Source organism: Argiope bruennichi, chromosome 7 (genome assembly GCF_947563725.1).
Source record: "Argiope bruennichi chromosome 7, qqArgBrue1.1, whole genome shotgun sequence".
Lineage (NCBI taxonomy): Eukaryota > Metazoa > Arthropoda > Arachnida > Araneae > Araneidae > Argiope > Argiope bruennichi.
In genome coordinates this window covers 72483108-72496177 of record NC_079157.1, presented here as the reverse complement: position 1 = coordinate 72496177, position 13070 = coordinate 72483108, and the positions used below count along the sequence as shown (strand labels likewise).

General features: G+C 28.3%; 1 protein-coding gene across 5 annotated transcripts in view; it reads right to left on the bottom strand.

Moving 5' to 3' along the window:
- The window catches only part of LOC129974984 (obscurin-like), a 236724-nt gene that overhangs the window by 41064 nt on the left and 182590 nt on the right, over positions 1–13070 (bottom strand). For all 5 annotated transcript variants that reach the window (XM_056087826.1, XM_056087825.1, XM_056087828.1 and 2 more), the window contains 9 exons: positions 11929–12081; positions 10786–11024; positions 9712–9837; positions 9393–9568; positions 7778–7837; positions 6554–6718; positions 4210–4413; positions 2335–2465; positions 913–1066 (listed from right to left, as the gene is read on the bottom strand). In XM_056087826.1, coding sequence (XP_055943801.1) covers positions 913–1066; positions 2335–2465; positions 4210–4413; positions 6554–6718; positions 7778–7837; positions 9393–9568; positions 9712–9837; positions 10786–11024; positions 11929–12081 — 1408 coding nt within the window. The remainder of the gene's footprint in view (positions 1–912; positions 1067–2334; positions 2466–4209; positions 4414–6553; positions 6719–7777; positions 7838–9392; positions 9569–9711; positions 9838–10785; positions 11025–11928; positions 12082–13070) is intronic.

Below are 13070 nucleotides of genomic sequence, written 5' to 3'. Positions count from 1 at the left end.
ACAAATGCTATCATTCATTTTATATTATCAAATTATCTAGTCCGAAACTGATGTATTCAAAAGTCCATAAATATATTTATTTAGCGTGATTACTTCAATGTTTCATGTTATCAGATTTGAAGAAGAGAATTGACCGATACTTCATTTTGAAACATAATAAACGATTGACATTGACTTCTTGTAAGGAAACCTTTGCGAGACATTTACCCCATGAGATGGAAATTATGTTCTTTTGTCTGAATTAGAGCAATATTGATTGGTTTAAACACTACCAGGTCTGGTTTAAACTTTGTTCAACAACAATAATCCATTGTTGCCTGCGGTTAAATTATGAGAGCAAAATGCCTTGAAAAGAAATGATTTGACTTTTAAATACAAAATTAAAACTCTTAGCAATTTTGAAAATCTACCTAGAATTAAATTCAACGCTGTGGTATTGTTGTAAATTTAAGAGACTTTCCATCAAAATTGAGAAATTCTGACCTTTTTGTGAATAGAATCAAGTAATAAATAGTAATGATTCCGACGAGATAGATTGTGCTGAATTAAAAAAAAAAAACCTTTGACAAACGCCGGAATGAGCTAAACATTTGCTGATTTCGAAAGGTGGCAAGTACCATCAGTCAAGAAATAAAAGATAATTAGAGTATGAATAACACATAAATGTATTGTTAGGGAATAATTGGAGTAATAAGCAATAATTAAGGTTTATCAATAGTTATTTTTTGAAATAAATTATAGATAACCACAAGATAAATATTTTCTTTTCCCTTGATATGATAAAAACACACCTGATCTTATTCCTTTCGATTATTGTTATAATTAGATGAATGTTATAAAATTTCTGAAGTACTGAAGCGATTATATTACGCGGCAGATATTATATAAATAGTATGTTAAAAAAACATTTACCTGCAATCAACAGCTTAATTTTGCGTTGTGCTTCTCCGTGTTCGTTCACAGCTTTGCAAGTATACGTTCCCACGTCGTTATCGCCCATGCGAGTGATAAAGAGGATGACTTGACCATTGCGGTCTTCAAGGAAGTCGTATTTTCCGGACTCTACCTGAAGGAGAACGGGAGATTTAATTGTATGCCCTATCGTAATTTCGTACGAAGTGGCAATTTTTGATTCTAGCCAAGACAGAATTCAGCAGTTACTATTAAAATTTCTTAGTACTTATATTGAAAGCATTTGAACAATGAATTCTCTTTTACATATTGATTATTTTTATCCTCTGAGAGCTTGCTTGTCCGAAATATGTATGGTATATTACGTCATTAAGGAAGTTTTATTCAAAACTTTTATTCCAAATTCAAGATTTCTCGTCAATTTCTGATTTTAATAATCGTATATTTATATTTTTTTCCAATTTATCTTTTTTTTTTTTCGCTAACATTTTTCCTTCAATTTTCTTGGGAAAAACAGCACGTTAAGCTAACCAACCAATCGAATCACAAAAAGCATCTTAATCCAAAGAGATTTTTTTCTTTTAAATCCTACATACTTAAATCTTTTATTTAACTTGATTTGTTTTGCTTTTTTGAAGGTGGAATTCGTAATTCATTGTTTTTACCGATCACCTTATGTGCTAAAGGATTGAAATATTGCCCAATTTTGCTTTCTAAATCACAATGCTCCGTTTTAATATTTTCAGAATTCCATTCAATTAATAATTTTTTTCAATTTAATTTTGATTTCCTACTTGTGACGTCAATTTTTAATAAGTTTAAAACACCAGATATCAACATTAAAACTTTGGAAATAGTTAAAATAAAACACAAATTCCGCTATTTGCCACACCATTAAAGGTGCGTTTTTAAAATCTCACTTTATAAAATTTATTAAATTGCTTTTAAATAAATTCATTCCAATGTTTTTGAATAGCATATTTTTATGTAAGAGATCATTTTATTTAATAAATGTTTTTATCTGTTTCAGATCAGTATTTTCAATTATCTGTTATTATTATTAGTGATACCTTACAAAAATTATTTAAGCACGATTATTTTTCACATAAATCAAATTATTTAAAAAAAATACAAATATTAAAATAAAAATTTCCAAGCATGTTCATACTGATATAACAAGCAAACTGTTAATCATATTAACCGCAGATGGTTAGAATGGTTCGTAAAGCATCATTCTGAATAGAATTTTTTCACTAAATATTTAAGACTGCCTTCGATAGTAAGGTTTTAGATAGATTCCAATTTAAATTTAGATAAGCTTCCGGTATTATTAATATACATATGAATTACCTAAGTTAATTGAAGTATTAAAAAAAAGGTTAGAGCTTCCTATATGGGAATACTGCTGAAGATGAAACTTACTGGTTCGTTGTTGAAATACCAGGTTATCTTAGGCTGTGGGCAGCCGTAGACCCAGAATTCAACTCTAGCGGGATGTCCGCGTATAGCATACGTGCAGTCCTCTTCCGTTCGGAGGAACCTGGGAGCAGCAGCTACAAATACAGAATTCTCAATTTTTATAAATGCATTCGAGAAAGCTGATATAATTTAATTAGATAGGGTTTTAACCCTTAACTGGGGACATGCGGTCTGTGAGACCGCTAGCGATGGATTTTCGGTCACCTCTATTCTATTTTTAGCTCAATTGAATAGATTGACCCTGTAGCTTCCTGTTCTGTGACCTTCAATATACGTGCTCTTTTTCGACCGATTTCAGTGGATGCTTTTTAAAATAATTCAGTTATTTCTTTAAGCGGGGTATCTAAGACCTCACCTCCCTATTAGTATCCCAGTGATGATCAAGGCTTAGCAGATGGCGCTAGAACTTGGGTCCCGAAATATCCAATTTACTAATCCTTTTATGAAACAGTGCTCCAGACACTTTTAAATGAAGCAGAAAGGGATTTTAGTGATGAGGATAATTGTACAGAAGTTTTTTTCAATGAAAGTTTGCATTCAACTGATTCTGATATACATGTTCAAACATAATTAATTTTTCTAGTGATAATGTATTTTGAAAAATGTATAAAATATATTGATATATCAAGAGATATATATACAGAATTTATAGGTTGATTTTTATACTAGTTCTTAACCTCTATGTTTAAAATGCCCTAGAAAACTGTGCTATGAAAGTCATACAAGGCGATAAAAAAAGGGCCCATTTTACCCATTGTCAATTTTTTAATTTTTTATGTAATTGTTGAGTTTTACATTATATTGTCTTCTATATACCTTCATATACTGTAAAAATAAATATGATTTAAAAAGTAAAAAGTAATATGTTTTTTCAAGAATATTATTTATTGTAACATGTAATTTGAGAAGAAAACGTACGTTCCAACGCATTTACTTTTTTCAATGATAATATATTTTGAAAAATTTCTAAAACATATCTATATATAAAAAAAAAAATATGTGCAAAATATATTGGCAGTTTTTCATACTAATACATTCATTAGAAAATTTAATTTGAGTGTAAATGAAATGCGGTCTCGTAGACCGCACCTCCCCAGTTAAGTCCTAAAATTTGACTTCCCCAGTTAAGGTTATGATTATATTAATCAAATAAAAAAGAAGGAAAAAAAAGAATTTGAATGAAATCATTGAAATTAAATGCATTTTCCAAATCCAAACAATGGAATTTGCTTTTATAAGAATAGATAAAATTTTAGATAATTTCATACGTACATACTTTTAATTGTTAAAATTTATTACTTTATAAACAACTCCAAAAAATTGTCTACTTCTCTTTTAAGCAACATATTCGTAATAATGATAATAAGTGGATAGCTATGTAAAGTCTTAAACTTCTTCTTAAACTTTTTTTAATTATGAAAAAATTATTTAGAAAAAAATTCAGAAACAATTATTATAAATTATTATTTAGATAGTTCACTTTTAAATTCACGGTTTTTATTGGAGACTTTGTTAAGATAAAATCTTAAAGCATCGAAGTTACGGACATTTAAAGAACCAATTTGATACGAGTTCTATTACTACGAATAAGATTAAAATATATTTCTTTTCGATTTAATTCTTATGTATCAATCCTTTATTTAACATGATTGTTAATTAAATGCATTTACTCTACCTTAAATTCTTTTCTATTATCTGAGCTACTGCTTATAATAGAGCAATTATTTTTTCCAAATTATTTTCTTCGGTGAAATGGTGAATTCTTTAAAGTAAGCTTCAGGTAAATGTTAAATTATGATGAAAAAATTAAAAACTTACCATATTTGTCCAATTTCAAATGTTCTAAATCGTAATCTTTGGGCTCAAAGTCAGCTGGAGTCAGTGCTCTGAGGAGGCGGCTTCTGTAAGCGGTGATATAAGGAGAAGGTTCACTGGCACCGTAACGATTTTCTACTCGCACGCGGAACATATAGTCTACACCTGGAACCAAGTCTCTTACGTCGCAAGATGAATCTTTGATTCCTGCAAACGACAATGAATTTTTTAAAAATATTTATATATTGAAGTCAATATCAGCAAGTGAAAGCATTGAAAGAAATTATATAAAAGATATAAAAATTGGAAACTTGTAAATCAATATTCATAATCAATAAGAATGTATTTTTCTGAATTGGTGATTGAGATTATGTCTTTTAAAATTGCGCTGAATTATGGTCAGGTCTAATAATTAAAGGAATGGGTCTTAAAATTGTTAGTAACATAATAAACGTTAATAGAAATTTTCCAATTTATATTGTTTATAGCAGTCTTTTTGAACAATACGTTGCACTTACTTAAGGAAGAAATATAAAAATTACAAACAAAATCCATTTTAAGAAGTGTTTTTGATTTTTAAAACATCACCTTTGTTTAAATTATGAAAAGGAATAAAAGTTTGATAAAGAAAACTAATAACTTAAAATAGTATGAAGAGTTTGTGGTGATGTTCATGTACAGTGTTGTATAAAGCATTTCATCGCTATTAGAAAAATAAACTCTTTATTTCACTAACAACTATCGGAACATCACTGCTTAGCGCACGTATACATAGAACGGGGATTTCCCCTGGCGAAGTATTAACATAGATTGTATTAGGGAAAGTAGAGAATGACATGAATGAAAGATGACGCTACGATCACTACAAGTTTTAGCTTTGACTTTGAGACTTTAAAGTATGACTCAAAAATTTCAATATATTATTTAATTATTCCTTTAATTATTATATTATTTAATTTGTCCTGGTAAAACAGGACTTTCTTCTTATTCAAACCTGGTCTTTTTTCTTCGATTTTGGAATGCAATTTATCCAAATGATTAGCATAATTGACGGTCCTACTTTTTTTCTAAATAATCCAATAATAAAATTCCCTTAAAGTCCTAAAAAATCTGTTGCCACAACCTTTCTAGCAAATGGCGCGCTTTTTGCTTTTTTTTTTTTTTTTTTTTTTTTTTTGGTGCTGATTCGTGAAAGATGACGCTACGATCACTACAAGTTTTAGCTTTGACTTTGAGACTTTAAAGTGTGACTCAAAAATTTCAATATATTATTTAATTATTCAATGTTTTTCTATAAATAGCTTGTCAGACACTTTTGACAATTGATTCTAATTTTGTCTTTGCCTAAAATCGCCTTGGATCGTTTCATATTTGAATTATATAATTGTTCCATAATTGAATTATAAAGTGCTGATCATAAAATCATTTGTATATTCTTCAGAGTTTTGTAGCTAGAAAGATACTTTTGCTCTTCTAAGCGTAGCAAGATTTGTTTTAATAATTTTGTATCTGAATATGAGACATTTTTATTTAATTGTCAGAGACTGTTATTTGAATATACCTTTAAAAACAAATTTTTAGGATTTCTACGATATCTGATATAAAAAGTTTCTAAAAAGTAAGGAAAAAATCAAGATTTTTCTTAAAATTTCTAAATTTTATTTTCTGAGTGATCTTGTATCTTGCAATTTATTAATATTTTAAGTATTTATTTTAAAATTAAATTTTTGATAGTCTATATTTATTTAGTTGTAGAAAGGTGTAATTGATATTAAGAGTTAAGTTACTTGTTTTGATTTAGTGTATTTTTTTATATTTATTTATGTTGCTTTGTAAGATTTTTGATAAATTTGTTTTTATTTTTATAAATTCAAATACTTTGCCGTTCAGACAACATTTTACCCTCTAACCGAGTAGACGTGGCCAAATAAATAGTTCAATTCCTAAAGCTACTTTTCTTTAACGTATTTCATAATCTGTTTAATACCATACGCAGTTTAATTAATTTTTTTAAATACCCTCTAGCCCAATTTTAATTTATTTCTGCAGATTATTTTACATTTATTTATTTTTTAAATATAAAGTATTCCATTACTGTAAATAAACTGACTAAACTGAATTATTTGATTTTGAAAATGTTATTTTTAATCACTTATTTTAAGGAAGTAAATTTGTAAAGACATATATGGGAAGTGAAACACTCTTTTCTTAGTAATTATGCAGCAAAATAAACTGTGTTATTTCCAATTAATTGTTGAAATGAATATACAAATGGATAACAATTTAGAATTACTTGGTTTTTTGAAATATATTTGTTCAACATAAAAATTTTTCGTAGTCTACTTACCTGACTTATATGTAGACCATTGTCCTTCGGGTAACCTGCTGAACTCTAATCGGTAAGTGTATGGAACCTGTGGGTACTGAGGAATGGATGGTCTCCAACCCAGAGACGCTGTGTCATCAGTCATTTTAAATATGTAAGGTGCATGAGGTAATGGAGGTGGTGGGCCTATAAAATATGCATTTGAATTTTATATTACTCAGTACGGCTCAAAATTCAATGAGATCTTGTATGGAAGCCAAATATTATATTTTTGGAAGTCATTAAATTACATATACAATAAAATCGATTTATCTATCACAAAAGTTTGAAACATCAGGCGAAAGCATTTTTTTTTGCTTTAAAATTTTCATTTTTAATCATTTATAAATTATTTCATTTTTAAGGAATTTTCTAGCTATTTTGCTATGCATAAAGAGCTGTTATTCTAGATTTGAAGAGAAAATATTGCTGAAACCTTAGCTTCTTACATCAGGGTGACAATCTAGTGATTGATAGAGAACTTGACTAGCATTTTGAATGCAAATATATATTGTATATGCAATCAACGCATGACCTTGAGAAGGGCAACAGAAGTATCACTTTCATTTGATACGTTGTACTGATGGCGCATTATTTTTACAGAGGAATTAGTTAAACCGAAAGTGGAATTGGATCGCGAAATAAGAGAATATTTTTAGAATGAAGTTACTATGGGCTAAATTAAAATAATATCTTGAAAATTAATTAAATTGAAATTAGAATTAAGATATCATTACATATAATAATATATATATATATATATATATATATATTGCTTATGGATAAAATCCCTTGTCATTTTAAATTTCAATATTAATTATAATCTGCGTTTTTCAAGTATAACATTCTTGAAGAATCAATTTTTTTTTCTTTCTTAGGAATACGAGGAATGAGAAGAATAAGACCTCATACAGACGCACACATTCCTGTATGCAAGAAAGATAAAAAAAAATAATAAGTTTAACTTTCGCGTTTTTAATTATTTAAAATATACAAACGTTATTGACTGCATTATTTGATTATTTCAAAAGCACACTGATTTTTTTCTTCTTATTTTTAATGTATTGTTGCGAGGTTAAGTTATATTTTCGAATTAGAAAGATTCTATCTCAAAAGAAAAAAAAAGATTTCTATAAAAAATTTATGAGCTCTTTTAGTGCATTCAAACTATGAAATCTCAGCTCAGAATAAATCATTGATAATTACCTGTAGAAACGACTGGTTTCGGTGTTTCTCTTTTTGCTTCAGGTTTTCGTTTATCTTCTCCTGTTAGAATGAACGAACGTTATAAAATACGCTAATACAACCAATAGATAAGTATATTAAAATTCTTTATTATAATAGTATGCTTATAAATAGATTAATCATTTATTAAAATAATAATATAATAAATTTTTTTAGATATTATATTAAATTTTTTAAAAAAATATTCTGTTGAATTCGCTTGCACTATATTATATACCAGCACGCTTCATTTACAATGTGCTAGATTTTTAATAAATAATTGATTTGAAAATTTACATGCTTTTAATAATGTCTGTTCACTTGTTTCTTGCAAGAATGTGCTTTTTTTTTCATATTAAAAGTGCACACATTGGTTATTCGCATCGGTTGAAATCTAACCCACCACTTCAATTTATCGCCAATATGGTAACCCAAACAAACAAGCGGGTACATCTAGCAACCCTACTCACAATACTGTTTAACTTGTCAGCCATTTTGATTTTTGATTTTGACGATGAGAAGATACATATTGAAGTAAATCTGAAACCTGGTATTGATATTTTTCTCCTGATTAAGATAAATAAATTTTGCTGATACCTCAGTAAAAAAAAAAAAAAAAAAAAAAAGAGAAGAAAAATTATGATCTTAAAATAACATAACATCAATAAAGAAAAGAAAATAGTTTTTTCGCTGATAAAATAGCAATATGATTTTGCATTTAAATAATTTGATACACCCATAAGAAATACACTGTATAATTCTTGATATTTAAATTGCTTTATTTAAGAAACAACATTAAATGCTGTCGTGTGATTAATCTATGGAAAGCATGATTACCGCATTTTGTGTATGTCTTCTACTAGATTCATTTATAAAGCATTTTATATTTATTAGTACAATGTATGATTATGGTTAGAATAAGAACTTTTAAAATATACTGAAACATATTTGATCACTATAGATAATATTGCAATTCCATTCTCATTCTGTTTTTTTTTTTTTTTTTTTTTTTTGAAATAAAACGATAATTTTTTCAGAAAGGAAGAAATATGTAATAAAGCTACGTAGATAAAATACTTTACTAAAAATTCTTGAACAGCGAAGAAAAATTATTACGTAACCTATATTAAAAAAACCCTATCAAATGGCAATCTGATTTAATACTTTTGAAATTTATTTCGCTCATTTTACTTCTTGAACCATATCAGGGATCGCATAGTATAATGAAAATAATCAGTTTACGTCTTGAACCATATCAGGGATCGCATAGTATAATGAAAATAATCAGTTTACGTCTTGAACCATATCAGGGATCGCATAGTATAATGAAAATAATCATTTTGCTTCTTGAACCGTATCAGGGATCGCATAGTATAATGAAAATAATCATTTTGATTCTTGAACCGTATCAGGGATCACACAGTATAATGAAAATAATGTAAGTCATGCCAATAAAATTATTCCGTTTCTCTTACTTTTCTTGTTATATATTTTAATCCATTCCAATTTTAATTCAGTGTCACAAAAATTTAATGGAAATATTTGTATGTTATTGAAAATTCAATTATTAAATTAAAATTGCCATATGCATATATACCTTCTATGTCGAGGGTTGCTGTACATGTATCACTGCCAAATTTATTAGCTATTGAAACTCGGTATGTTCCCTTGTCAGCCTTTTGTGCTCCACTAATGATAAGTCGAATGACACCATTACGATCATCTTCCAATGTCAGTCGGTTGTCTGGAGAGAGTTGTGTACCATCTTTAAACCTAAAAATGAAAGGAAAAAAACATTACTTCGTTGATTATAAAAATAAGAAATAATATTACCAAAATATTTCGTAATTAGATACATTAAATTTTTTTTTAGATATAAAGAGGATTAACAAAATTCAATTTAAAGAAACTCTTACCATTTAACTTCAGGCTTTGGCGTTCCACAGATGCAGGCTGTTAGTTTGGCAGACATACCATTTAGAACTGATGTGTCCTTCAGTTTCTTCAAGAACATAGCTGGTTCTCCTTCTGAATCAGCTCCACTAAAATATAAAGATGTAAAACATTCCTTTGAGGAAGATAATTTTGAACCATAACCGTATGCCACCTTTGATTTACTATTTCAAAGAATATGAATTATTATTAAATAATATTTTGTTCACTTAAATACCCTACAAATTTATTTTAAAAGGTAGTTAAAATTACAATCATTATCTTTTTTGTTTGAAACTCGACATTATGCATCTGTGGACATATATCAAAATAGCCTAAACTTTATAAAATAATAGGTTTATAAAATAAAAACTCTCCATGTTATTGCTATAGCTAAACTAACAATGGGATTTAAGCATTTACAATGCGTAGAATTATTTCACTAAACTTAACTTAATATACATGGATGCAATATCAAGCTCAGAGATTTAAGCTATAAACTTTAATCCTATATTAAGAGTAAATCATTATTCTTGCTTTTATTCGAAACGCCATTTTTATTCTCCGAAATTTTATATTCTTTAGTGGGATTATTTATAGAATTTAATGACTTAGGTCTTACTATTTTTATTTTTAAAGGAACTTGCCTATCTGCTGTATGCTCCTATTATTTCCACTTGAACTTAATAGGTATATGTGAAACCATTGCAACCATTAAATAAATTTTCAATTTCTTGTTCACCTGTATTTTCTATGCTTTTATAATAAAAAAAGCCAAGTCTAGCAGATTACAAAAAAGCAATTTTGATTTGACAACTAAGCATTCTATTTTCATGACAATTCTGAAATTCAGAAAAATATAGCCATGAAGCAAATACAATACGGATAAGTTATAAATTTGTGCATTCAATCAAGAGATTTTTTACGGAAAAAAAATTGGAAACTTCTCCTTCCAGGATAATTTTTTTTAATGAAATTCTTTTATAAGTACTCATTGTTTAGCAGAATGGTCTGATTATTGATATGAAATTGATATAGTAAAGAAAAGCCAAGCTTACCTTACTGCAATGTTGGCGCTGCAAGAGTCTTTACCCACTTCGTTCCTGGCTCGGCACTCGTAGATGCCGGAATCTGCAGGTCGTGGGTGGGGCACAGTGAGGATGCATTTGTCTCCTTCCCTCAGTATCGAGTATTTGATGCCTGAATCCAGTTTTCTCCTATTGAAATACCAATCTACTTGGGGATCGGGAACGCCTTCCACTCGGCATACAAGCTTCATTGGTTGGCTCGCCAAGCACTATAAGAAGGAAGCACACTGCATATTTCTGACAGATTTCAATCTTTATTCTTTTTTATAATAGCATTTAAAAATTCGGTTAAAGATTTTCGAAATTATGTTAGTGGTCTGTGAGATTTTCATTCAGACCAAAATAACGTCAAATCCGACTAAGATTGCATATAGAAATGAACAGAGATATGTGGACAAGGAATGTGTCAAAAAATTTAGTCTTTTAATAGTACCTACTATATAAATATAGTGTGATTATAAAATAACTTTTCTTGCTTTGAAGTGCTCTGAAATTAATGAGCAAAGATAAATCAAATTTTATATACTGACTGTGCAATCATAAGGAAATAAATTCTGCATAAAATTTAGAAACAAAATTACCAATGATTGTAGTGTGAGATTTACTGGCATTACTTGACTATATTGCGCCAGACTATAAATAATCAAAAGAAAATGTTTTGATGCTATGTGAACGAAGAGAGTACAAAACTACAGAAAAAGCACAAAGAATGAATAATGTTAAATTTCATTAATGTTCGAATGATAAGAAACGCACACTTATAGAAAGAGACCTTATTGATTAAATTTATTTTTATTAATCAATATTAGGGTTCACTGCACAAAAAGCATCATTTTCAATGCGCTAATCATTTCATTCTATAAGAACAGCATCTGTCATTTTGACACTATCCTCTCCCCGATTTTTTCTCTTTATGCATTCCATAGTCTGAATATGAAATATGGTTTTAATCTTTCATTAATTTTAGCTCAGATGCTTTCAGAAAGTAAAAACTATAAAAACTATTTTATGATACTCAGTATTATATATAAAATAACATGAAGCGTTATTTCTATGGTAGATATATTTAATTCAAATATGGGAAAGAAACCTTATATAGGATTTCGGCCATACCTGCATATCAGATAACCGTTCGATGAATCTCGGCGGAGTATGTGGCTGCACAGAGACTTTTCCTTTAGAGCTAGCATCGCCTTGATTGTTGGAGGCTTTGCACTCATAAACACCTTCATGTCGAGGATTACAACGGTACACTTTCAAAGTAGCCTGCAATGAATAAATGTTCAAATTGTAATAAAAGTGCTGAATTATTTACCACCGAGGAATATATATTTTTAGAGGCTTGATGATGTATCTTTATAGTTCTATAAAGCATATTCCCATATACTCTGAAAGGATATAAAAAAGTTTGCACTTAATAAGAAAATTTTAACCTCTCAAAGAAATTTTTTTTAGATAATATGACGAACGAATTTTTTTTATCAGCATCAATTCAATGCGGCAGAAAAAAAGATTTTTTTTCCTGGATTTTTACTTAACAAGTCAGAATTTCTCTTATTGAATAGCTTTAGTTTAAAGAAGAATTAAATGTAATCAAAATGTCTAGAATCTTTTGATGTGGTTAGTTACGAAAATGAAAGTCCATTAAAAAAAATAAAACAAGATTATACATTTTTTCGCATTTCTGTTCCCTAGAATCGAAAACTTTTATTACATTTTAAGCGAAGGTTTGAGAATTGAACAAAGTTTGTCATGCATTGTTTGATAAACAAACCTCGTAATGACTCATAGATAAATACATTTACCAAATATTAAGATATTTAAGGTATCCGACTAGGATAGAATTTTTGTAGTTTTAAAATATAGGTACGTTTCTCTTTCCTACGATATCTTTATTTTGTCTCTATGTCAAGTAGAATCTAAGTTATAGCTAATTATTGACATGTAAGTGAGTTTTATTTATAAACATTTAAAAACTTCAAATGCGTTTTCTGAAGAACGATTCCCCCCCCCCCACATAATTCAATTGTACCTTTATCGTTAAATATCAAAAAATTATCAAGGTATCTTAATGAAACTTATGATTAGTGATCGTTATGTTATGCAAAATATAATGAACCATGCATTTGACTTTGAATGTTCTAGAAGTGGATTTGCGATAATGTAAATGTTGTTGAAATAAAGTCCGAAATTTCATAGATAATTACATATATTACTCACAAAATATTTATTTTTTAATATAATTCTTAGATAAT